General features: G+C 39.9%; 2 protein-coding genes across 11 annotated transcripts; one reads left to right on the top strand and one right to left on the bottom strand.

Moving 5' to 3' along the window:
• Positions 1-41: 41 nt before the first annotated feature.
• TXNDC17 (thioredoxin domain containing 17) lies at positions 42-2,327 on the bottom strand. Its single transcript, XM_056338310.1, has 4 exons — positions 2,149-2,327; positions 1,323-1,404; positions 943-1,018; positions 42-326 (listed from the first exon to the last, which is right to left on the bottom strand). The coding sequence occupies exons 1-4, from the start codon at positions 2,288-2,290 to the stop codon at positions 258-260; spliced, it is 369 nt and encodes a 122-aa protein (XP_056194285.1). The 5' UTR covers positions 2,291-2,327; the 3' UTR covers positions 42-257.
• KIAA0753 (KIAA0753 ortholog) lies at positions 2,311-22,077 on the top strand. Of its 10 annotated transcripts, none has more exons than XM_056338164.1 (17): positions 2,311-2,414; positions 3,168-3,311; positions 4,644-5,163; positions 6,539-6,645; positions 6,900-6,962; positions 7,802-8,017; positions 9,240-9,450; positions 10,852-11,051; positions 12,185-12,354; positions 13,145-13,234; positions 13,400-13,487; positions 13,901-13,984; positions 14,826-14,999; positions 16,074-16,155; positions 18,042-18,162; positions 18,334-18,558; positions 20,802-22,077. In XM_056338164.1, the coding sequence occupies exons 2-17, from the start codon at positions 3,222-3,224 to the stop codon at positions 20,917-20,919; spliced, it is 2,559 nt and encodes an 852-aa protein (XP_056194139.1). In that variant the 5' UTR covers positions 2,311-2,414; positions 3,168-3,221; the 3' UTR covers positions 20,920-22,077. The 10 variants fall into 10 exon arrangements, with proteins under 10 accessions (XP_056194139.1, XP_056194132.1, XP_056194102.1 ...); XM_056338157.1 differs by having other exon boundaries at positions 2,312-2,414; positions 4,644-5,244; positions 14,829-14,999; XM_056338127.1 differs by having other exon boundaries at positions 2,312-2,414; positions 4,644-5,244.
• Positions 22,078-24,442: the final 2,365 nt, after the last annotated feature.

The raw sequence follows: 24,442 nt of genomic DNA, 5'->3' as shown, positions 1-24,442 counted from the left end.
CTTTCTCAGGTTATAACATGAGCTCAGTTACTTTGAAAAGAGACTTTGCAAACTCAAGTTTATTTGAATGTGAAAGATACATTTTTTTGTTGCAAGATTTTAGTGGAAGGTTTGGACCTAGAATTTAATTACATTCATCTTGACAAGTCAGAAGTAATTAACCATGAAAGTTTTTAAAAAAGGTTAAAGATTCCTCGCAAGGATACTGCAAATAACTTGAGATTAACATCTTCGTAAATGATTAACTACTGGAGGACTTAGTCTTCAGTAAACAACATACGCACAAGCTCTGCTTTAAAACATTCTTCTTCAACCAGCTTCTGAGGCTGAAAGAAAAGATGGTTTAGGGGCAATTCAAAAACGTGTTTTAGACTAGAGCCGTTTGAACATACTAACATTAGTCATACTGCAGCATTTTTTTTTCTGGGAAGGGGAGGAGCAGTGTGCGGAGCAAGCAAGGGTAAGAATCATTAAAAAAGGCCTGAGGATTTTCTGGCCTTGGAAGAAGCATTTCTAAGTAACTGCTAATTTAAATAACATGCACAAGTTAAAGCTTGAGCTGTAGTCTGTTTGAAGAATACACTGCATATAACTTGTTTCACTCCCATAATTAAACATTTGGATTTTTATTTTACATTTGAGGAGCTGCAATTCAGGAAGCTTAACAGTATGTTGCTAAGAATTTTCTCTACTCCTCAACCACACCATGCTGAGTGTACATATTATAGATAAAATTACACAGGAAGCAGAGTGGTTCACCCTTCAGGAGCCATTCATGGCAGGAAGAGTACATGGGTAGGAGCAGAAGAGCTGTTGCTAATTGTCTGCTGTTTTTAAACAAGAGAGGGTATCAGAAAACATGGGTTGCATTCATTCATAGCCATAAGCTCCTGCCTGTTTCCCACCTGAATGTATATCTAGAACATATAATAAATGACTTACTGTTCCATATTTAAGTAGTGTAGGTACTCCTGTTAGTTTCAAGTTCTTCCTGAATTCATTGTTGGGATCTTTCCAGCTGTTTGGGAAGAAGCAGTTAAGCACAGCTTGTAGTGGTGCAGCTTGAAGTTAGCCTGTTAAAATTCCTTCAAAAGGATGATTCAGTGGTCTTTGCCTAGCACCTCCCCAACCCACTTGTCGGAACAAGCATGCAGATGGTTCATATTGGGGATGGTATATACCTCAAAACTCAAATAAATAAACAAACTGCTTCATTCCTTGCAGAAAAGGACAGTTCAGTCAGTTGTTCCAACATGGTAACTAAAGTCCTGTCCAGGAATAGCAAAGTTCTATCAGTTGTTGGCATTAAAACAGTTACTTACTAGGCTCTGTCTCCTACTAGGCAGTAGATGAATACAGACTCATCAGGCATGTTATGAAGTTCCTTCCTCACAACTGGTTCAGCTAGAGAGTAATTTTAAAATCTGTTAGTAGTCAGTACTTTTACAGCGCTACAGAATCACACCACAGACCTACTCTGAGCAGCAAGGCTGCTAATGAACGTTCTGTCTGCTTCAGGTAGAGATGTGTATTTTGTTTCATCTGGTCAGCCACAAGCTTTGCAGAATTTACTGCATGCTCAACACTGAAGGGACTTGTCTTTGAGTAAAGGCCAATTTCTGCTTTAACAAGAAAAACAACCAGTCTCCTGTCTGAAAGCCTATCGGAACAGCAGTAAGCGGCTGCCGTATGCACTCTGGCGGGTATCATCCAGAAAGTTCTGTGTTTTCTGAGGAGCTACCTTCACCTTTTCCGGCCAGGCAGTGACTGCTAGGTCGCTTCTGCCTCTCGACACGCCACCCGCGCGAGAACTAACCGATCCTAAGGTCCGCGCCGGGCTGTCGGCTGGGCCTTTGCGCCAGACTCCGCTAACAAGCCGGTGCGATGCGCGCCGTTCCGCGCCGCGCGGCCCGCGGTCCCCGCCGATGGGGGCCGGGTAGGGAGGGGCACGGCGGGCGGCCGCCCTGCGCCAGCCGTGGGAGGGGAAGGGCACCCGCGGCCTCCGGCCCGAGCGGCAGGTGGGCAGCGCGGACCCCGGGTGGTGCAGCCGCTGCCGGGAGGCCCCGCGAGGGCCAAGGGCGCAAGGCGCTCCCCGCCGCCGGCCGCGCTGCCTCTGTGCCCGCTGAGCCGCCCCGGCGCGCCCCTCACCCCTCACGCAGTCCGGGCACCAGCTCCTGCCCTCGGCATCCTTGTCGCCGCAGAAGAGCGCGAAGATGGGCCGGCCGTGATAGCGCTGCGCCGTCTGCGCGAACTCGGGGTACCCGCGGACCTGCTTCTCCTCCCAGCCCATGGCGGCAGCGGGGACGGGAAGGGCGGGGCCGCCCCGCCCCGCCTGCGCCCCCGTCGCGCCCCGTAGCTCCGTGCCACTTCCCGGTGGCCTCTGCGGCGGCGGTTGCCATGGTCGGGTTTGAACGGTAGGTCCCGGCGCGGGCGCGGGGCGTACCTCTCCCTTCTTCACCCTGGGGCCGGTCTCGGTCTCGCCCGCCGTGCCCTGAGGGCGATGCGGGGGAGAAGCGGCCGCCGCGGGCTGTCGCCGACAGGGCTGGGCTGCGGGGGCGCCCCTCGCGTCGCGACCCGCAGAAGCGGGCGGGCAGGGCCGCCCCGGCAATGTCAGGCCGGACGGGAGTCCCTGTGGCTGAGCTAAGGAGTAGGGACAACGCCCGTACTTCAGTCGCGATCGAGTTTTAGCAGCGCTATTTAATTCCTAGAGGAAGGAGGCACTTCGCTTCTGTTTTAAATCCTTCTCTGTGAAGCAGTTCAGGTACGAGCGTGCCCTCGGCCTGTGCTCCGTGGACACTGGCGGATTTTGCACAGGCCCGGCTGCCCCGGGCTCTGCCTGCGACCTGGTGCCTTTCCCCTGCCGGGGGAGCCATAGCTATGAAAGTTCTGCAGCCGTCGTAGGGTTCGTGGCGTGTGCCGCCCCCCGTTGTGGTGCTCCTCAGCTCTCCATGGGGGTATGTAAAAGAAGGCTATAAACTGTACATTTTACCTTAAATGGCAGGATTGTACTCTTTGTTTTGTGTACCACCTGTATGAGCACACGCGTTACGCTTTCTGTTTCTACATGCCTCCCCAGGTTGGTTCACTATCCGTTATTGACATCATATTGACACCAGGGATTGCTTTTGAGAGGCAGAAATAACTTATGATTCTTTTTGTGTTCACAGTTGTAATTGTAAACAAAGGAAAAATAACGGGGTTTTCAGCATTGAGCCGATGTGATGGGGCCAAGCCAGACAGCTATGTCTGATGCTACGTTTGCATTCACTGCCCAGCTACACAGGAATGAGACAGAGGCTTTACAAACACAGGTATTAGTTGATTTCTGCAGCGATGCCTAGTTGGTTTTCATTTGTGATCATCAAGAAGATTACGACCCACTTCCTCAGATAGCCTGCTAGTCGTTGTTAAACGTGCATACTTGCTTTCATGATACTGTCATACATAATCTTGACACGGTTCTTTTGTACGGGTATAGATCAGAAACCAAATCTGTAAATATTTACCTGTCTGTTGTGGTTTAATCCCAGTAGGCAGCTCAGCGTACAGCTGTTTGCTCACTCTCCCTCAGCTGGATGGGGAGGGGAATCGGAAGGGTAAATGCATGAAAACTCATGGGCTGAGATAAAGACAATTTAATAGTTAAAGCAAAAGCTGTGCGTGTAAGCAAAGCAAAATAAGAAATTCTTTCACTACATCCCATCAGCAGGCAGGCGTTCATCCATTTCTGCAGCTTCATCGTGTAATAGTGACTGGGGAAGACAAGCACTGTAACTGTAAATGATCTCCCCTTCTTCCCCACAGCTTTTATTGCTGAGCATGACGTCATATGGTATGGAGTATCCCTTGGGTCAGTTGGGGTCAGCTGTCCTGACTGTCTCCTCTGCCAACTTCTTGCCCACCCCTCGTCTACTTGCTGGTGGGGTGGTGTGAGAAGCAGAAAAAGCCTTGACACTCTGTAAGCACCGCTCGGCAGTAACTAAAACATTGGTGTGCTGTCAATGCTCTTTTCATCACAAATCCAAAACAGCACTGTACAAAATACTATGAAGAAATTTAACACTATTCTAGTCTAAACCAATATACTATTTTAACCTCTTACTTTACTACATGGAAAAAAGAACCTGGAAACTTTATTCTGTTACCATGTTTCAGCTTTCCATTTCTCCTTCGTCATGCATCTCCATCTTTTTCTCTCTTGTAAATTTAGTAATGCCTTACTAAATCATTATGATATAATCATACCCATTTATATTACTAATGTTAATTGTTGTTATAACTCATTAATTTCATTGGAAGAACTATTAAAAAAATCTTTATAAGGGCATTTATTGTCCATTGCCTAGTCACTTTGGTGCAGATTTTTCAGTGTGTGTACCCTTCCTAAGGTGCCCATCCGAAGTTGCAGATAAGTGCCTAATGTTATTTACAAGATTATCTAAATGTTTAATTCAAAATAATTCTGATTACTGGCATTTGTTTGAGTGGACAAAATGCCTTGCATACACTGAAGAAGCACCATCATGACAGAATGCATTCTAATACGAAAGAAGATCTATCTTCCTTACTATTATATGCTAGAGGTACATTACCTGTGTAAAGTGTTCTGTGTAACATCAGCTTTTTTTTACACTTTGGTACAGCTCCAGTTTAATAGAAATGTTCCTGCGCTTCCAGAGAACTTGGCTCTCAGATTATCTAATCCCCGTCCAATTGTAATAGAAAAACTGAAGGCATGCAATGATAAGAGAAATCTAGCTGTAAGTGAGGACCCCAGCATAAGAAGCTCTGGCATGTTTTCAGTGGTATCTGAGGAGAGACTAAAATTGGCTATTCAACTAGCCAAAAGGGACATAAAACGAAGACATCTTGAAGAGCAAGTGTTTGGAGATGCTGTCAATAAACCATTGCTGGTCCAGAAGTCACACCAGCACATGACTAAAGTATTCACAAGTCCAGAAAATAAAAATGCACTGAAGTCTCAAACTCTTTCGAAATATCAGCAGAAACTCAGTCAGCCTTCTAAACTGGAAACTACCGCCTCTGGCGCTAAAGTTTTTCTTTACACAGCAAATGAGGGAAAGGTAATACCAGCTGTTTTGGACTCTCCACCCACCCATGACACAGGACCAGACCCCAAGCCAAATGTGAACAAAAAAGAAGGTAAAACTATGCAGGAAGTCCGGCGGCTGCAAAAAGAATTGAGGAACTATGTCCAGAAAATTGAAGAACTGACTAAAAAAGGTGTAAGACTGAACAATAATTATGTTATATAAATATACAGTAGTTTGTTGAATTGTTTTTCTTTCTTTTTTTTTTTTGGCTTGGATTAAAACCCATATTTAGTTCTGGATTTTTGAGAACCATTAACTTTTTTCAAATGGGGATGAAAACTAGAATGGCTAACCAGTTTAAGCAATAGTAGGGTTTAATATCTCTTGAGTATGGTGAGTTCCAGTCCAACCTGCAATGATAGTAAATTAGTGGTAGGCTATTTAATAATGTGGGTGAAAAAATACTGGTGTCTGTAGACCTATTGGCTAGATATTCAGGCTGGAAAAAACAGTATCATAATTAACCACATTCTTATCGGTGACAAGAAAGGGGGCAACAGCTGGTAAGATTTAATTTCACAAGTCTGACTCACCTAATTTATGGATGTACAGTAAGTAGCATGATTAATGTTCTTTCTGTCACAGTGTTGTGGGCTAATCCCGGTCTGCAGTGAAGTACCACATGCTTGTGCTTATATCCCCCTCAGTGGGATGGGGGAGAGAATAGGAAGATTAAAAGCAAGAAAACTTAGGGGTTGAGATAAGGATAGTTTAGTGAGGGAAGGAAAGATGAAGAAGAAAGAAAAACCCAAAACAAGTGATGCAAAGGTAATCGCTCACTACCTCCCACAAGCAGATCCAATGCCCAGCCAATCTGTGGGCCATGGCAACCTTCCCCAAAGAACCTTCCAGTTTTTATTGCTGTGCATGGCATGGAGTATCCATTTGATCAGTTGGGGTCAGCCTATGTGTTGGCAAGGCATAGTTGAAAAATGAGAATCCTTAGTGCTGTGCAAAGCACTGCTCAGCAATAGCCAAAATACTGGTGCGTCATGAGCACTGTTGCAGTCATAAATCCAAAACAGCACCATATTGGTGACTCTGAAGACAACTAACTCCATCCCAGCCAACCCCAGTATACACTATGTTGGTTCTTTTGTAATAATTAGCCAGAGTTTAACCATTCCTCACTTTGAGTGCTTTACCTATAACTTTATAATAAAACTAAGGGGTCACGTGATTTTGTAAACTATAACTAATAAGCTGTATTGATAAGCATTTTTAGTCAAATTCTACATAGAGACATGATGTAGAATTGAAATTACTAGCTTGCATTACTGCTCAAGGGATCCCTGCAAAATACGTGATGCATTGTGTATTAGTTCTGCACAAAAGAGGCTTGCTGCTGAATTATTTATCGTGGCTTAATCAGGATTTTCACAGGTTAAATTAAGACATGAAACTTTAAACCTCATGTTTTTTAGGGAAAGAGAGAAAAATTTTAGATCCTGATGAAGAGCAACGAGTTTGTATTAGGAGACAGAAGCAAGCTGCACGGTCAGCTCGGATGCTGTATGCACTCCAGCAACAGGTAGGAACCAGTGTTTTAAATTGGTGTGTATAGTAGCTAGTTGACTGTGATGAATTTGACAGAAATGAACTGAAACGAGAGAAATTCAATCAGGTTATCTCTGAACTTGATTTAGATTTGAATGGTGTGATTGGAGAGGGGAGCGTCACCATTGGAAAATTTGGACTTTCACTCGGGCATTAATTATTTGTTTATAGGCATGGAGCTAATTCTGACTGACTCACCTCTCCTCCCCCTCCTTCCTTGATAAACAGGTAAAAGAAATTCAGGATGATTTAGAGAAACTGAGTCCTCATAAAATCAAACATACTAAAAAGGTAAGATGTAATTATCCTTCAGGCTGTGAGTAACTTATATTGATATAAAGTTTTCTAGCTAATTGAGTTTGACTGCATAGGGTACACCTGAGCCCTCTCCAGAAGGGAGATTTTCTTTGTATCTTGACCTTTCAACTCATTTTCACAAGAAGTATGTCTTGCTTGGTCTGATACTGCCTTTGCTGCTTCCCTCTTCTCAGATCTTACCTGTCTGCAGTAAATTGGAGAGGAAGGCTGTTGGTCTTCTGCTCTTATGTGACTTTTAATTCCTTCTTCATTCCACTTCCTTTTCTGATTAACACTGTGTGCTACATTTGACTCCTTTTTTTGATTTCCTGTTGATGCCACTCAGTCTTACCAGCCCCCTTCCTGGTTTTCTTCTTGGCCCAGCATCTTTCAGAAAGGCAGTACTGAGATTGTGCCTACTGTTTGGCTGATACTGTCCTTGTGTTCTCTTGTACTTTTCCATCACTAGTATTTTCTTTTGTAACAAAAACTGGAGGATGGAGAATGCTTTATGTTTGTGCAGTTCTTGTATGTTAGGGTCAAGCCCATGACTACAGTACTCTGTTGGCATAGGTAGTAGAAACATCAGAATATGTTATAACCAGGCTATTTTATCTGAGGCTAGCATGATACTTGATATGAGTACTGTTGCGTAGCACCTTTAGTAGATTACTTAAATGCCAGTTTTGTTGTGTCTCACAAGTGGCCTCATACCCATCAGAATTATCCCAAGCCTGCGTGTTTCTCCCTGAAATCTTGACAACAATTCTTTGAATACTATCAGTATTTGTAGAAACTATAGCTATTAAAGCATTTATTTTCCATACTTCCAGTCTCGAGCTGTATCCAGATTGGCAGCAGCACACAGAGGAGCTGTACGAGCCTTGCAGGCATTTGCCAATCAGTTTACAGATCAAACAGAGCAGCAGATTCCTACCCACTACAAGGAACTGGGCAGTCTCATTCGACAACTGTCTCTCTGTTCTGCCAAGCTAGAAGTGGATTCTTCCATTTCTGACATTATCATAGATGTTTTATTGCAAGTTGAGGTAGGAAAAATAATTTTGTTTTTGCCAAAGCAGAAAAGATGTTGTGAAATATGAGACTGCAAACTATATTGTGTGTTCACAAAATGCCAGAATATCTTCCTGTTGGGTTTTTTTTGTTTGTTTTGGGTTTGTTGTTGTTTTTTTTAAAGGCCACATTTCTAATGTATAAATGTGTTTCTTATGTTCCTAAATAATGGTGGTGTAAAATAGAGTTGTGTCCTAAACATGGGAGCCACCTGCTGCGGTTCTTGTTGATGCTGTTCCCTGTCTTTATTGGCTCTCCTGGTAGAATAAGGACTGGTAGTGACAGTGACAACAAAGCACTGGTTGCTCTGATTAATTTGCCATTTTCAGCACTGAAAGAATTGGATTTTATACATTGGTGTAAGTCATGTGTTTATTCTTTTGCGATGCATGCTTTAGTCATCAGGATTAGTGGTGAGCATCTGAGCCTCACACATGGTGGTGGGTTCAGAATTGTCCAGGCAGAAGATAAAGTTGTAGCTACAAGAGTTACTTAAGCTCTGTGTCCTTCAAATGGCTTTTGTTAGTGATATCTGTTATCTTAAAATGTGTTGTTGGTATAATAGAAAAGTTCTGATTCACGTTTCCTGCTGCAGTTCCTACCTACAAGATTATTTTTTTAAGTAAGAACCTGTGTAAACCTGAACTATTACAAAAACAGTATTTAATTAATTTGAATAAAAGCAACTGATAAAACAGCTGTAAGGTGTTTTATTTTCCTTAAAATATTGTTCTAGTTTTAAGAGCTGTGGTTTTATTTTTACTCTTCTGAAGTACTTATGAGAACAGTAACAGTGCTAATTGCCTGGGAACTGGAAAAGAGGTAGAGTTGTTTAAATTTGGGCTTAGCATTGGAAGAAGTGCCTGTCTGTCTTACCATAGTCATGTGAGCATTTTATTTTTTTTTGTCTGTGGCCTTTGTGTCTGTTTCTTTTTGAACATGCTGTAAGCAATTAATTTGCTAGATTCAATTGTAAATACAAAAATGCAAGTTTTTTCTCTTTAAGATTTAAGTTGATAATATGAAGAAGCTTCTGCATGAATAAGCTATCAGGAATAATCACTACTACAAAAAACAAAACAAACAAAAAAAAACCCACACCAAAAAAGTTCCAGCTACTTAGAAGCTTGAATTTGCTGCTTATTACTACATCAGGTTTATTGAGAGAGTAATTAAAATTGTAAATATATGGTGCAGGATCTGGATGCACTGCTGGAAAAGAAACGAACACCCCAAAAAGTGAAGAAATGTATTACAGCATCTGACAGCAAATCTCCAAGGAACACTAAGATGTTTCCAGCCAGAAAACAGATTATATCTCCAAAAGGAGAAAACAAACTTCTTATTTTAAAGGGACAGCATGGGCAAGAACCTAGAAAACCTCCAGCTGCCAGGAGTCTCCTGACTGGTTTGTATTTTAATTTATTAAATACATTTTTAACAGTTAACTTATCATCTGCAGTTCAGTTTTGCAGTATGTTACGTATTGTTGGTCAGAAGTGTGTAACAGCCCATATGTAGTTGTCAGATTCACATAGCCTTGCCGTGCATTTTTTTCAACTGTTTCCCTGAGATGATAGACCTGCTGCAGGTTTATATGCCTGTTCATATTATTATGATCATGTTCTTCCTATTTTTGTCCATTTCTTGTACTGTGGGCTATATTTGGATTGTTTTTCTGCAGTGTACAGCTAAATGGCAGTTTATGAGTTGACATTAATGGTGCATACGGAATATTTCCAAGTATCTATGTAGATAATACTGCATAAATGTACTATTTTGGAATGCAAAGTTGCTGACATTTTGCAAATTTCCAACAAAGCTATTGATGAACGGTTTACAGTGAAAAGATACACTGAAGCCTTGGCTCAGAATTTCCTTGGTTTATGCAATTTCTCAGCTTTTAAGGGGGCTGGCTATGTTTTGTTCTTGCCAGCTCGTTAATGTTAATGTCTTCTGCACAGTAATCAGAGTTGCAGTACTTAGAGACACATTAACTGATAGTTAAGCTGGTTTTTTTGAAGGCTTGTTTTTTTCACTACTGGTTTGCCATGCAACTGTTGGGAGTTGGTTTAGTTTATTATTCTTTTACTTGATATATGGAAGAAATGGGCTTTATTCTTTCTCAGGTTGATGTGATGTAATTTACTGTTTACCACCTGAAGTATTTTGACACCTCATGAAAGCCATTATAGCTTATTACATTATTACATAATCTGTATTAATTGTTTTTCTTCTTGGGGGTGTCTTTCTCATATCTCCTACTGTTTTTTACTAGAGTGGTAAGTATTCCTTTTTACCCCTAGATAAGGTAAGTATTCCTTTCTATGCCTAGGTAAGGGTGAGAAGAATTCCATGAGATGTATTAATCTTTGGCAGTCCAGAGAGACAGTATATTGACAAGCATCTAATTATTTCCATGTGTCTTGCTGCTTAAAAAAGCATGTTTTGTTACCATTGCCTAGACTTCATATGGCTTTCCCATGGTTTTCATACTTATGTGTATTCAAATACCTATATATGTGTAAATATGTGTATGCACACAAAACCCCAAAATCTCCTGTCCATTGAAACAGTGTAAGAAAGACAATTTATTTAATACTTGATGGAAGTAAAAGAGTTTGGGTTTTTTCGTTTTTTATTTGACTTTTTTAAAATTATGGTAGAGCTTAAAAGTTCATGATTAGGTATACCTAGCATAACAGAAGTATCAAGTGTAGAAATAAAGATGATTCTTGCCCCTTTCAACTTACAGTTGAAAGTTTTATTTTTGGTACAGATAAACATTGACATGTTGCAAATGTTTCAGCAGTTCAGAAGGCAAACAGTTGTACTTATACACAGCACAATAAATTCGGAGAAGAAAATGACCCACCTACTCCAGAGAGAAATGCCACTTTACAAGAAAGGGTAGATGCATTGGTGCAACCTAGAGCTGTAAAAAAAGATCCCATCCTTGAAAGTGGCCCTTTGAAGAAGAAAAGCATGTTATTACCTGCAAAATCACAGGTATGGAAGTGATAAAAAAATTTATGCTTTCTTCTAGTTGTTCTCTGAGTTTTGTTCCATGTTGTAAGACACTGTCACACTTTGCACTTCCTCACAATTTTTTTATTCTGAGCTAGGAGGCATAAAGTATGTTATCTACCCACATTATTTTTAGTGGTTATGACAATTTTATTAAATGTTTTTTGAAAGTAGTGTTGCTGTTCCTTGGAAACACACTGTGCAACTAGAACTAATAACAGAATTAGCAAGGAAAACTTTTGCTGAAACTCATTTCATGTTTGAAATTAGCATGGTTATTTTTCAACTTGAAATTAAAGCTGAAATATTTTTCTCTTATTGGTCATCCTGTTATGAAAAATGCGCTCAGCAGTAATGTTGTGCTAATGCTGGTAGGAGGATATAAGTTAGGCAGATTGACTTTGTTGGTTACAGAAATGATAAAAACTTCACAATACAAATTCTGGTTCCTGGTGAGTCCTCCTTGCAACCATCAAAAGGCTTCTGTAATGCAAACAAATGAGTTCTTTAAAGAATATTTCAAAGTGCTACATTTTGCAAATAGTTGGGGGTTCTTATAAAACACTTTTTTTCCCCCCCTTCCTCAGAGTATCACTTTAAGCTTGAAAAGGCAGATCTGATACAGTAACATAGATGTAACTTTCATTGCTTCCCCTATCTATCTTAAAAGTGAGGGCTGTGAGCAGGAAAGTTAAGCATTTCAGAAATTCATACTGAGGGGACTAGTCTAAGTGTCCTTGTAGAAAATACAAATATGGCAATAGTATAGTCTCAGGGCTGAATAAAATGTTACCGTGGAAACCTTCTATTTGGATTTGTTAAGAGTTAATGTAGAGTCTGATTCTGGTAATTTCAAAGGAATCTTTTCCCCATGAAGAACATCACTGGAAAAATTGGGACTGTTTACAAAAAAAATAGTTGCAGGATTATGCATACGTTCTGTTCAGGCACAGTTGTACTTCCCTTTGAATCAGTTGTAAAACCTCCACGTACATTAACTGTGCAACAAAGCCAGTAGGCATGTCTTCAAGACAAATTCTGAAGCAGCATGCAAAATACTTTAAAAACTCAGCAACTGGAATGTATGTTATAAATGTGATTGTGTTCATTTTAAGGGAATGCCAAAATCTTTAAAATCAAGACGGGTACAGCCTCAAGGAAAGCATGCCCGATTTCAAGAGACAACTATAGCTTTCCAGCTAAAGGAGAACAAACAACCTGTTAAGGAGAGCAGAATACCCTGCGTGCCTCCAAACACTACCTCTCCACATGTTTCACCTAGGCGGTATGTTCACAATCTAGTGGAACCTCTTTTAGCCCTGCTTTCCTGTGGAAATGCTGCTGTACTTGTGCTAGTAAATAGGGTGGATTTGGCCTGGCTGTCAGATTGCGAAGGCAAGTGGCACAGCACAGCTTACTTCCAGATAGTTGTATTCTTTTACTTGGCACGAAGTGGCCTCATCCATACAGCCTGGGAAGAGCCATTGCTTTATGCTTTTTCCTGGATCAGGTCCAAGTATTGTCTGTGACTCACAGGCCAAAAAATGCTAGGCATGGCTTTGACAAAACACACAGTATGCAGAATGGCCATTCGGCACTGCATTAAGAATGTAAGTATTAACTCCCTGTTCCAGAAGAACAATATGTATGTCTTTGTCCTAGCCACTAATGGAGCATGGGTTTATTTATTTTAAACTATGCTGAGCATCCTGTAGACCAGGGCTCCCCAAATTTAGTTTACTTTGGGACTGCTGCTTATGGCAGTTGAAGCAGGAGATCCAGCTGCTAGATCTGTACTAGGCAGCATGCATGGTAAGATAAGAAGCTTGTCTCGCTGTGTAGTATTTGTAGATAGCCATGGTGTTGCCTGTTTGCCAGTAGCAGAAACATAATTGAAGATCCCTGGTTCTCAAGAAAATTTCCTGGCTCTATATGATCTTGAAGTCAGTATTCGTTTTCCCTCTAAAGTTTTTTGCAAGTTTTCTGAAGTAATACTCAGAATCACATTATTTCGGAAATTCAGATGTTAGGATGTGCATTTTTTAACCCTCTATGTTACTGTTTTATTTTTGAAGACTTCCATGGCTTGAAGCAGAAACTTCAAAAAGAGTGAAGGTTTTAGCTGACCTTAGCAGAGGAGAAATTAAAGAAATACAAAAATTAAGGTAATGAGTTATTTTGAAGAGCTATTAAATGGTGTCAAACCTGATATGGTCTTCTCCCCACTCCCACCAGTCCCCCAAAAAGTACATTTATGTGTTTGGGGGTTTAAATTATTGTTGTCATACCAAGTTTCAGAATGGCATTGTCATTTGTTCTTTTTTGTGTAGGTCACAAAGTACTTCTCCAACCCAGTACGCAGACAAAGATGAGAAGGCAGTATGGGAATGTTCAGAACCTCTGTTAGACAGGACACAGGTAGTACAGTCAAACTCATGGCTCTGTTTGAAGGATGTTTATACTTGCTAAACATTTACAGAGGGGCAAAACAGTTTCTTTTCAACTTAGTTCAAGTCATATTTATGTAGTAACACAGTTTTGGACGTTTGGCAAGTATATCTCCATTTCAGTATGTGGGTCTTGAATTATTGTGATGAAGTTCGGCAAAGCTGCATTAAATCTTTTTTGGTTAGCTTCTTGTCAAGTAGATGCATTTTTAAGTTGTTTTTGAACGGTCATAACAGTTCCACGCTGAACATGACTAGACTTGATAAGATTATTTTAATAATTCTTAAAATATTGTATTTAATGACTTAAATTTGTACTAGTAGTACTAATGACTAATAATACAAAAAGCTTGATTATCATGAGAGGATTTGTGTTTTATTTAGAAGGTCAATCTTTCCTTGGAAACAAACTGTCATGTGAAGGATTCTTCATTTTTAACCCACCTTTCAACTCATGCAACTGAGAAGGTATATTCTATCTGTCTTAGATTAAAGTCGTTTGACATTTGAGATGAATTTTTAACTTTGCTGTATAGCAGAATGCATCTGGAAAAATAGTACTGATTTCCCAAACTTAGCAATTTCAACTCACGGAAGCCACATCTTTAAAACTGTCATTGTGTGGGCATGTGTGCCTTATAAAGTATTGGTTTGTAGCCATGTCCAATATGAAACAATGAGAAAGCTCTTTCTAACATCATCTCTTGTACATGTTTTGCTTGATGCAGCCTTGAATGCGTAAAGTTGTTTGGGAGGAAAAATATTTTCATATAAAATAATACAAGTAAACGAATAGCGATGTCATACCTTGGCTAATTGCTAAAACTGAAACCTATGGCTGTGGCCTGTATCCTATATATTTACTCATTACCACCTGGAGCTGCTGTGAGACTGTTCCTATATGGTAAGCTAAATGTGTGTGTAGTGTTTTGGAAGATGAAGGCCTTCACTTGACTTTCTTGAATTCCTGGGTGATCTCTGAACCTGTGACAGTATTGTCTTCCCATTTGGGAACATAGTTGCGTAGCAACCTTGTTCCATATCCGTTGATTTTATTGGTAGGAACATGCTAACCTGTTTTTATATATTTGGCTTACTGTATGAGTGGAAGGAAAGCAAGAATTTATTTGGATTTTCATTGAAGGGAAAAGTTGAAATGGCAACTGTATTATTTCCATAAGCTGCTGTAAGGAATGTTTGATTTGTAAGCATTCTTTCTTACAGTTGTTTTGGGTTTTTTTGTTTATTTCTTGCACTGGCTGTGTGATTTTTTTTGTGTTGCTTTTTTTTTTTTTTTTTTTTTAAATAGCAGGTTGCAGAAAATGCAGATATTCTGAGTGATAAGCTATTGGATGATCTTTTGGAAGATACTGCTCAGGAGCTGTGGGGTATGGAGCAGCGTGGCAGGCTCCAGACTGAGGCTCTGCCTGTGGCTGACACTCATAGTCTGGAGTCAATGTTACAAAGAATGGAAGAAATTGAAGTAAGATTTTCTCTCTTGGTTGGTCTCATTGGTGCCAGTTTCTTGTTTACTGTCCATAAGTTGCAGTATCTGTCAGTATCTACATTCTTAAATGAAGGAAGGTCTGACTGGATCAGTGTATGAAATGAAACACTTGGAAGGAGTTTGAGCTTCCAGCAAAACATTGTGTAAGAATAGATTAATATTTGCTCTAATGGTTTTTATCGCTAGCTTTAGAGTTGGTAGATCTGAGTTTGCTTCCCACCTCAAGACTTTGTGACTTAGATCATCATATGTGAATGGGAAAATCAGTATGACAATTATGTTGATTGTCTCACAAATTGGCAAGTATTTGAATATTTATGATTTTTTTTTTACACTCCACCCCCCATATTTTTGTGATAATAGGATCCTAGTATTTTAGTAGCATGAGCATCTCAAGGAAATACACTCTGTCAATCCACAATATTTTACAGGGTGACATGGGGAAATCAGATGTATATGGTTGTTTATGCCCTTATGTATACATCTTTCTATGTAAATATTCACGAAGTTATCATTTACTTGCCTTGAATTTTCTCATATATGGCTTTCTTAAAAAATTTGCTTTGGTCAGCTTTTCCATTTTTTGGTTCACATCACATTTCAACCTTTCTGTTCAGTGAAATTTATCATAACTTAGAATTACTGACTTCAGTACCATTTACTTCTAGAGATCCATTCATAAGTGGGAAGCATGAAGTTTATACATTGTGGAGTGTCCTTATCTATATGAGGCACTTAAGCATACATTTGAATTCTCTATTGGTAAGAGAGGAACAGCTTGAGGACCCTTCAGTCGTTTGGCTTACTGCTGTTGATGTGAAATGGGAGGAGCTGCCATGGTACTGGCAACTAGTTGAGTCACCAAGTATGGCATTTTTGAACAAGACGATTATCTGTGATTTCAAACCCTTTTCTGTGTTACGTTAACTAGGCAAGATAAGCCTACTTTGACCAAGGAGGATCATCACCTGCTTTCCTATTGGGTGATAACTATCACAGCTGAACTGCTAACTATGTGTTGATTGATTAATTTTGTGTGTTCAAAACCAGAGATACCAGGAGGCTGTACGCAGGAGATTCACACATATTGCATACAGTGATTCAGAGTTCTGGACCCAGGAAGACAAACTGGGTAAGTGTCTTTTTAATGCAACTTGGTTTTTTTCCTGTAATTTGTATCTTTAAATCCACATGGTTTGAGATCAAAATCATTCGAATAGGTGTGATCAAATAGCACTAACCAGACACACTTTATACTACAGGTGCTTCTTCCAGAGGACAGTTTCTGAAATAGAGTTTTAAAGTCAGTATTTTAAAGTGGAAGGATTTCTTCTGAGAACAGGCTGGCATTTTTACTTGCCTTTGTTGGGTGCTGCATTTGGATGGAAAGCACTGCTAGTGCAACTTAGCTGAAGGATAGGAATCATTAATACATACTTCCAATCATCAAATGTTAAGTTTGAATATTGTCCCTTTTCTAGGCATTTGTCATTCCTTAGCTTAAATATTTTCTGCCAAAATGTGAGTAATGATTTTTATGCAGTGAAGATGATATTCCATAAGTACATACACTCCACTTCACATGTAAGCTACTTGGATTTACTGCAGAAGACAGCTAGTTTACTTTCTGAGGTATCCAAAAGCCATGTCACTCGTTTTCATGTTAAGCTCTTCATGACTTGCCTGTCTTCAGTTTTGAGAAAAGAACTGGGTAAATTCTGTAAATCTTAAATCTTGAAAACAGTAGTGTGTTCTCATTTGACTTGGATTGCTTTGAAACACCTAGCAGTAATAATTTTCATGCTGATGAATTCAAAACTATTCTTAAAAGTGCACAGGCTGAGGTAAGGTACAGTGAGACAGCCTTGTTTGTTCCTGCTGTTGATTTACTTTAGGCAGGAGCAAACAGATAGGTATCTTCTAGTTTGCTTCTCCCATTTTCTTTCCTTTATTTTAATAAACTTTCAGTTTATATGGCTTAGAGTTTAAGAGTAAATGTTACATAAGTACTGCTGTAGCAGTGAATCCATTGCAGTTTAGGGTTTTTCTGGCAGTACACAGGAGATGATGGAAAGAGAAAAATCTTCTGAGTAATTTACTTTGTTCCTTTCAAGTGGTGGTGATAATTGTTTTTAGATCTTGCAGCATACACTCAAGTTTAATTTTTATAGCCTCAGAAAATCTGGATTTTTGTGTACAGAATTCATTGTCCAGTGTGCCTCAGCAAAAAGTATTCAATCCTTGAAAAAAAAACACAGTTTGGTTGCTTCCATTCATCTTAATCACATTTTTCCTGCCTGTTTTTATTGAATAGAAAATAAAAGAAAGCATGTAAAGTCCTTCAGATGAAAGATGTAACTAACTTTTCACATCAGACTAAATTTTTAATTGAGGGACCTAAATAATACCTGTATGAAACTGTTCATTAATGAAAGGTAACATTCCAAACAATAGTTTGATGTTTCCCATACATAAGCATAGATACCTTAATGCTGCTTGCCATGGTGGCATGCTAATAAGGGTGACTTAAGCGTCTTGTTTTTCCCATCCCCCTGCTCTCTTCTTTATCCTACTATTTGAGTGAGTACAACAGTGAAGCTGCATTGATTTTTTCCAATGTACTGTTTTACACTAGTTGGAAAATCTCAAAATAAGACTTGTGAAGACTTATCCCAAATCTTGTTGGATTTTTTTCCCATCTTGGATTTACTACCAAGCTTAATAGACTACACTAGTTTTAGAGTAGTGTTTTCTATCTCTCCTCTAGAAGTATCCGCTGACACAACAAACTATTTATCATAAAGGTAGGATTTCTAAAATGCTCAGCTTTTAACACACTCTGAGGTCTTGGAAATCTTGTATTGAATTTAGATTTTAGGGGCTTGTCACCATCAATACTCTACTTATCTGAAGGACTTACACTTAAAAGAAGCAAAAATCTTTGTGAAGATTTACCTGCAGTAAATGTAATTTTTCTCTTCTAAAGAACAATTTTAAATGTTATTTTCTTCCTTCTAGAACAACAAATTGCATCAGTAGCTACAATACCTACATCTCCTCATCCAATTCAGATAACCAAATTAATTGGACACGCAGAGCCGGAAATGGACTTTTTATTTGAAAAACGTTTTGATGGCAAGTAAGTGAACTGTTCATCCCTACACTAAACTATGATGCATGTGAGCTGTGTGTCTTAATTATAGTGTTTTCATAATAGAAAATTATGGTCACTATTTGAAGAGGTTTTCTGATCCATCAAAAAGGTACTTGAAAATCCAGTTCTGGCTTAATGGCTATTGTGTATTTCCAGTGATATTGATGAAAACAAAGAAGCAGAGGAGAAGCTGCAGACTAGAAATTACATTCTGCAGCAATTGACTCGGAATTCTCTACAGAAAGAGTGCTATGTATCTCTCTCTGTGCCAAAGCATATGCTCCAGAGCGTCTTGGATTATAACAGCAGATACAAGCATCACTTAAAGCTTATTTCCCATGAGGCAGTAGGCAGTTTCAATCCATGGCAGATTGCTGAGAGGTATGTGAACTATCTTTTGTGTTTTTGAAGTGAATGTATGGGCTGATGAAAAGGTTTTTCTGTCCCTATTCAGGTAAGGACTGGGGAGGGGACCATTTAAATTCCAAATTGAAAGCCAGAAGCAGTAGGCTATTGCACTGTTTCTCTACTGGTACTTGGTGTTCATTTTTAAGGTAGTTGGATAAAACAAGATATGTGAGCAGAATGTCCTGGAGGAGTGATTATTTTTCACAGTTTTCTATGGTGTTACCACAAAAACAACTGTGAAATTTAGGGTAACGTTATTTTCAGAAGGCTGTCATCAACAGGTAAATTGAAGGAAAGGAAAACAACATTAACTTTTTTTTCTGAGTGGAAAAGAAATAAAGTGCTGTAAATAACTGAGCAAATTTTAATCTTTGTGCTGAGGGATTTTGAAGTTGATGTTTCATGGAACAACAGTAGATATTCTTTAAAAGGAGTCAACTGGATTTAGCACAGATTTCACTGCTTTCTCTTCCACAAGTCTTCATGTTTCATGGAGTTCACTGTGGGAAGTGTGACATAGGTGGCTTACTAACCCTTAGTACAAATAGAAGAGGTGAAGAAGCAGTTAACAGTCTCTCTGCTGTTCACATCCTGGCAAGGAAAACTTGTTACACTGAATGTCTGCTAAAGCAGGCAGGGTACAATGTAAGCTGAAATACCCACCCTTGCACTGAAGCTTCAATAAGTGCTCAGTAACAGGTAGAGCAGCTACATTATATCACTGGTTACGATATCATATGAGTGATAGCCTACAACTGCCTACAAATCATTTTCAGTATGTATGATACATTTCTGAAATCACCTATTGGTCTTGTAAAGTCCCAGCCCAAAAAATGCACAGAAATATAGGCTGAACTTGAACCTTGCTAGTCCTGTTCTTTCAGAACTGAAGAAATACTGGCACGACTGTACAGTGGAAATCAGAAGACTTCTAACAATGGGAGGAGAGAAATGAAACCAGAAAATTCTGGAGTATTAAGAAAGAATTTTTAAAAAATCTAACGTCAGTGGTTGTAGATGAAATGATTTGCCATAATTTGCTGTACTGGCAGTTTGGGCATCAGGCTTAATTGCCAACAGTTTTTAAACTTCTGCACACATTTTTAATGTAGTGGCATTGAAATAAGTGGTATAGCTCATTTGAACAACATTTGACATCTGCATCAGTGTTTCCTTTCCGGGACCAGGTTCTGCAATATTTGAGATGACTTGCACATGTGAAGTTAATTACGTGCATTGATGGTTTGCCCAACTGAATAAGCAGGCAAATGTTTTAATAACTATAGTTAGACCGCTGTGTTTGAATCTACTGAACTAAACCACTGAAATATGCCTTTGTCAGTTCTCAGTGCTGGCATTCTGCCTTCTGACCTTTTTATAACTAGCGTGAGGCTGGGTAGTGCGAGGACTGGCACCTTCTTGGGGTTGGCAGGTGGATGACATGGCAGTGAATGTCTCCTGACAGCTGGGTTCCACTGCTGCCATTTGCCTGATGTTACCTGAAATCAAGCTACAGCCGCAGTCCGATGCCCAGCATGCGTCACTGGCGTGGTCATACCACCGGAGGGCATTACAGATCTTTTTCCGTAGAACAGTATCCCACAGTGTTCAAAAGAACCACTCCTATGCCATGCTCAAAAGGTCTTGGGAAGACTAACGTTATGATATTTTTAGAATATACACAGAACTGAAGGGAAGTTTTCAAAAGGCTAGTAGACAATTGTGTTCTTACATTAAAATAGTTTTCCATTCTGTAACATCTGCTGTGGTCCAGAGATCACTGAAAATTGAAATTTCTCATCTCGCTTTTCCTTAAACTTTGTTTTTCTCACTAAGTCCTGATTAAGTGATAGCTAAAATCAGTAAAAAGCTTCCCATTTGCTTCAGTGGCCTTTGGGTGAGCACCATAATTTGTTAACTCTTATTCCTAAAGCAGGATTAGTATCTAAGAGTTTGAAAAAAGAAAGCAACGGAGATCTCTCAACACTTTTAAGCCTGAAGTATGTCCTTTGCTATGAATCGGACTGAGGAAATAATTTCTGGTATCTTACACAACACATACTAGATCTTTCCTTGGGCTAAGCAGTAGAAAGAATGAAAAAACACAAGCATTTACCTTTTAAAATCAGAGCATTGATATCAATGGCACAAATGACTGGAATTTTAAATCTGACTTTCAGAACCTTTTCCTTTTCCTTCCCTCCCTCTCCCTCAAGTCTTGCAGAGCAACTAACAGAAGAAGCCCTATGTGATGTGGCAGCAGAGCTGCAGGATGTTTGTGAGGATTATGCAGAAGCTGTGTTCACGTCCGAGTTTTTGCAGCCTGTGCAATAAATGCTTTCAAATCTGCCCCATTAGCAAATGCGATGTCAGCCTCAGCCTTAACAGTCTTATCTGATTATATAATTTTCCATGCGTTTTTTTTTTAAAGTCTGTGAGATTCTGTCCACCAAGTGAATTAAGTCCATCAAGGATTCATCTCAGATTTTTGTAAAGCCATTATCATAACGTTTTCCTTTTCAGACTTTATTATACTGCATTCATCCAGACTTTTTTTAGCCAGTGTTTCAATAGAATGAAATAAACTGTTACAGGTAAAGTTTATGTATTTTGATAGGAGTACCAATCCATTTGTATACCTGCATTACTTCATCCATTTTTATGTGTGATCATCTTACTAGACTGGGAGGGGGACTGGGTTCGAGCACTGTCACGAACAGTTCAAGCAGGCTGTTGACCTATGAGTACAGCCAATGTCTGTGCCATGAGAATCCTTCCTTTGGGTAGCGACATCCCCAAGTCTGAATGTAGCACCTCTTCTGTTCGATTCTGAATATCACTAGTACATCATGCATGGACAAAGGAGACTTTTCAATATAAACGCATCATGGAGATTTCCTTTCTTTTTAAAGTACTCTAAAATATTATGATTTTATCCGCATTTAGTGGTCCAACCCCACGTTCCTTCCTCTTAAGAATCTCATTGAAATAAAGAACAATAAAATAAATGAACAACTGGGAATTCTGCGATGTTGACTTCTTTGTTTCAAGTAATCAGTGTACTAGTTTCAGCTATGCCTGGAGCCAGCAATGAGTAAGAAGTATTTATGGTAGTATTCTAGGGAAATGCAAATCCAACCCTTGAGGTAACCCAAAATCCCATGTAACAGTCTGTTTCCTTTAACTTATTTCTTTTTCCCAATAGTGTTTGTCCTATAACAGAATAATTTTTAACCTTCTAAGATTATTTTTATTTTCTCTTATTAGAACATACATTTTAAAAATAATTATTTTATTGAAGGATGGTTTACTGTTTTGTCTTGAAATTTACACCAAATGTAACGATGTAAGTGTTATTGCTGATGTGTGACTTTGCTGATGTGTGATTTCTGTAATTTAAAACACTATTTAAAGCACTTATCTTTTTAATTTCCAAGATTATACAGATAAGCCTGGTTTTAAGTCCAAAAGATTAAATCCATAGTGTCTGTGTATGCTTATATATGCTTGTGAAAGTATTTTCAAGACATTTTATTTTTTAAAAACACTTGTTTCTTAGGAGTGAACATAGTTTTAATTTAAGATAACTTCCATCTGAACCCATTTGGAATAGTCAGCACCCAAGATGCAAGGGAGGGAGTACCTGGTAACATTACAAGAGTCAGACTACCATGTGCCTTGAAGTAGCATGGTCATCTGTCAAGGTAAACATACTTTCTCTCTTAAATCCCATGGTGCCATGGGTGGTATCCTCTGATGACTGATGATGCCAAAGTGAACTTCTATTCCGGATGATAATTTTCTGGCATTTGGATGCCTTCTTGGAGCAGAAATGTGTGGGGAGTGAAGGCTTTAGGTAGGATCCCTGACTTCACACTCTTCAGTCCTTCCTAAGGAACTTAATGAAAAGATTTTGTAATGCATTATTTACTTGTGCAAGCTAGACAGTGCTGAAGGTTTACCCTGAAAAATTTCATAATTGTAGGCCTTTATCTTAAAGTGACTCTGCATGTCATTGTTCCTAAGGGACAGATTGGCATCAAGCTGGACAAACATACATGTGCATAATTCTTGTCACAGGATGTTGATAGAGGCTGTATATGGGGCTGAGATGTGCAACCATAATACCACTGCAGTTGCTAACTATGCATCTAATGAGCCATGTTAATTGGCCATGCGCTTATTTAAAGCACTGTCATGCATCTGAGAACATACGTCTTTAAAGCTAAGTCATCGGCGAGTACCAGAAGCAGTTTCAGTTTTAAAAAGCATTTTAATGTTATAGATAGCAAAGAATGTATTTTCTTGCAGTCTGCACTGTTTCTCATGGCTGAAAGCCTTTGCGAACATGTTAGATATGCAAACGGTACTATTCTGCTTGGTGTTGTAGAGGATCCACTTCCATGGATCTGGACTAGACTTCATTGTAAGACCTTTGCAGGCCTGTTTTTTTCTTGATTCTTTATCTGCAAGTTTCATCAATGTCAGAGCTCTGAGAGGGCTGAAGCAAAAACAGGATGAAAGAATTCAGTGGTTCTATAGGCATGTGGATGACTCCAACAAATACCAGTTGCTGAAGGCATGTATAGATGAAGTAGAATTAAAGTTTACACAGTGGTTCAGTGTGATTTAGGTGATGGCTGGTAGAAGCATATCAGAGTGGTTTGGTGCAAGGGCAGTGCAGTATCCTGCGTGCACCAACAAGCATTAATTGCCCTGACTAGCCTGCCTGGGACCTGTGCCCATGGCCAGGAGCCCCCCTTGTAGTGAGGCCAGCCCCTGGTCCTCGCCAAAGCTGTGCCACAGGTACAGCCGTGTGCCCCCCGCCCCCTGCTCATCCAGACTCACTTGACCTTGGCTCCGACTCATTGCCTTGTGTGGTCTGGTGATGCCCGGGCTGTCAGTGGGACCTGTGACTGTCACCATCCTGCCTTGCTTAGGTGCTGTGGGACCGTGTTCTGGGGGTGCAGTCACTTCCCAGCCTGTGCCATGGGTACCCTCAGCTCCTGGCTTGCCCTCCCTCCTGGGGCAGCTGTGCTCCTCCTTCCTGGTAGATAACTAGGTGTGTAGGGAGCAATGAAGCAAGGGGTGAGTCTGGAAATCCTCTGTGGGGACCTTGATGACAGGACTGCACATTTGCATTCTACAAGCAGCTCCTGCAACTCCTGAAAACATGCAATCTAATCGGTAAATATTTAGCTGCAGAAATTAAATCTGCATGCTTCTGGGAGTGAGGTAGTTAGGGAAACAGTGTTTGCTTTACCAGCGCCTTAGAGAGGTACTTTTTTTTTTTCTACTAGTGCTGGACCTGATTCAACTTCTATTAATGTCAGTGTGAGAACATAAATGAACTCCTTTCTTCTCTTTGGCTTGTTTTTTCTCTGAGTTGCTCCTGGAGGTGACTTTCTTCACATCCTGCTCTTCTCTGTGGACTACTTTCCTTCCAGGAAAAAGAGGTGGGGTGTTTTTTGTTTGGGTTTTTTTTGGCAAGTGGTTCACCAGCAATAGGAAAAGGAACTCTGATCATGATGTACATGTCAGTCAGTTATCAGCCAAATAGAAGATCTGCTTCAGTATATCTGCTCAAGGTATGTCCTGGAAGAACATAATCGTTTTCAGGTGTATTTTTCCTTAGAAGACCCCACATTCTCTCTTGCAGCGTGCTTGAAGTACTAGGTTGCACTTTCCTTTTAGGATGGTAGTCTGGTCTGAGGGAAAAGAAAGCTTAAAGGACAGTGGGCCCAACTGGCCATTTGTCAGATACCTGTTTTCTTGTGCTTCACCTGTGTGTGTGTGTCTGCCTGTTGTTCCTTGTATAACAGAGGCTGCAATGTGTCGGTAAAAGGGCTGCCTTGGT

The sequence above is a fragment of the Falco biarmicus genome, chromosome 1 (assembly GCF_023638135.1).
Source record: "Falco biarmicus isolate bFalBia1 chromosome 1, bFalBia1.pri, whole genome shotgun sequence".
NCBI lineage: Eukaryota > Metazoa > Chordata > Aves > Falconiformes > Falconidae > Falco > Falco biarmicus.
Note: the sequence above shows the minus strand (reverse complement) of the source record. Positions and strands in the feature narration are given on the sequence as shown.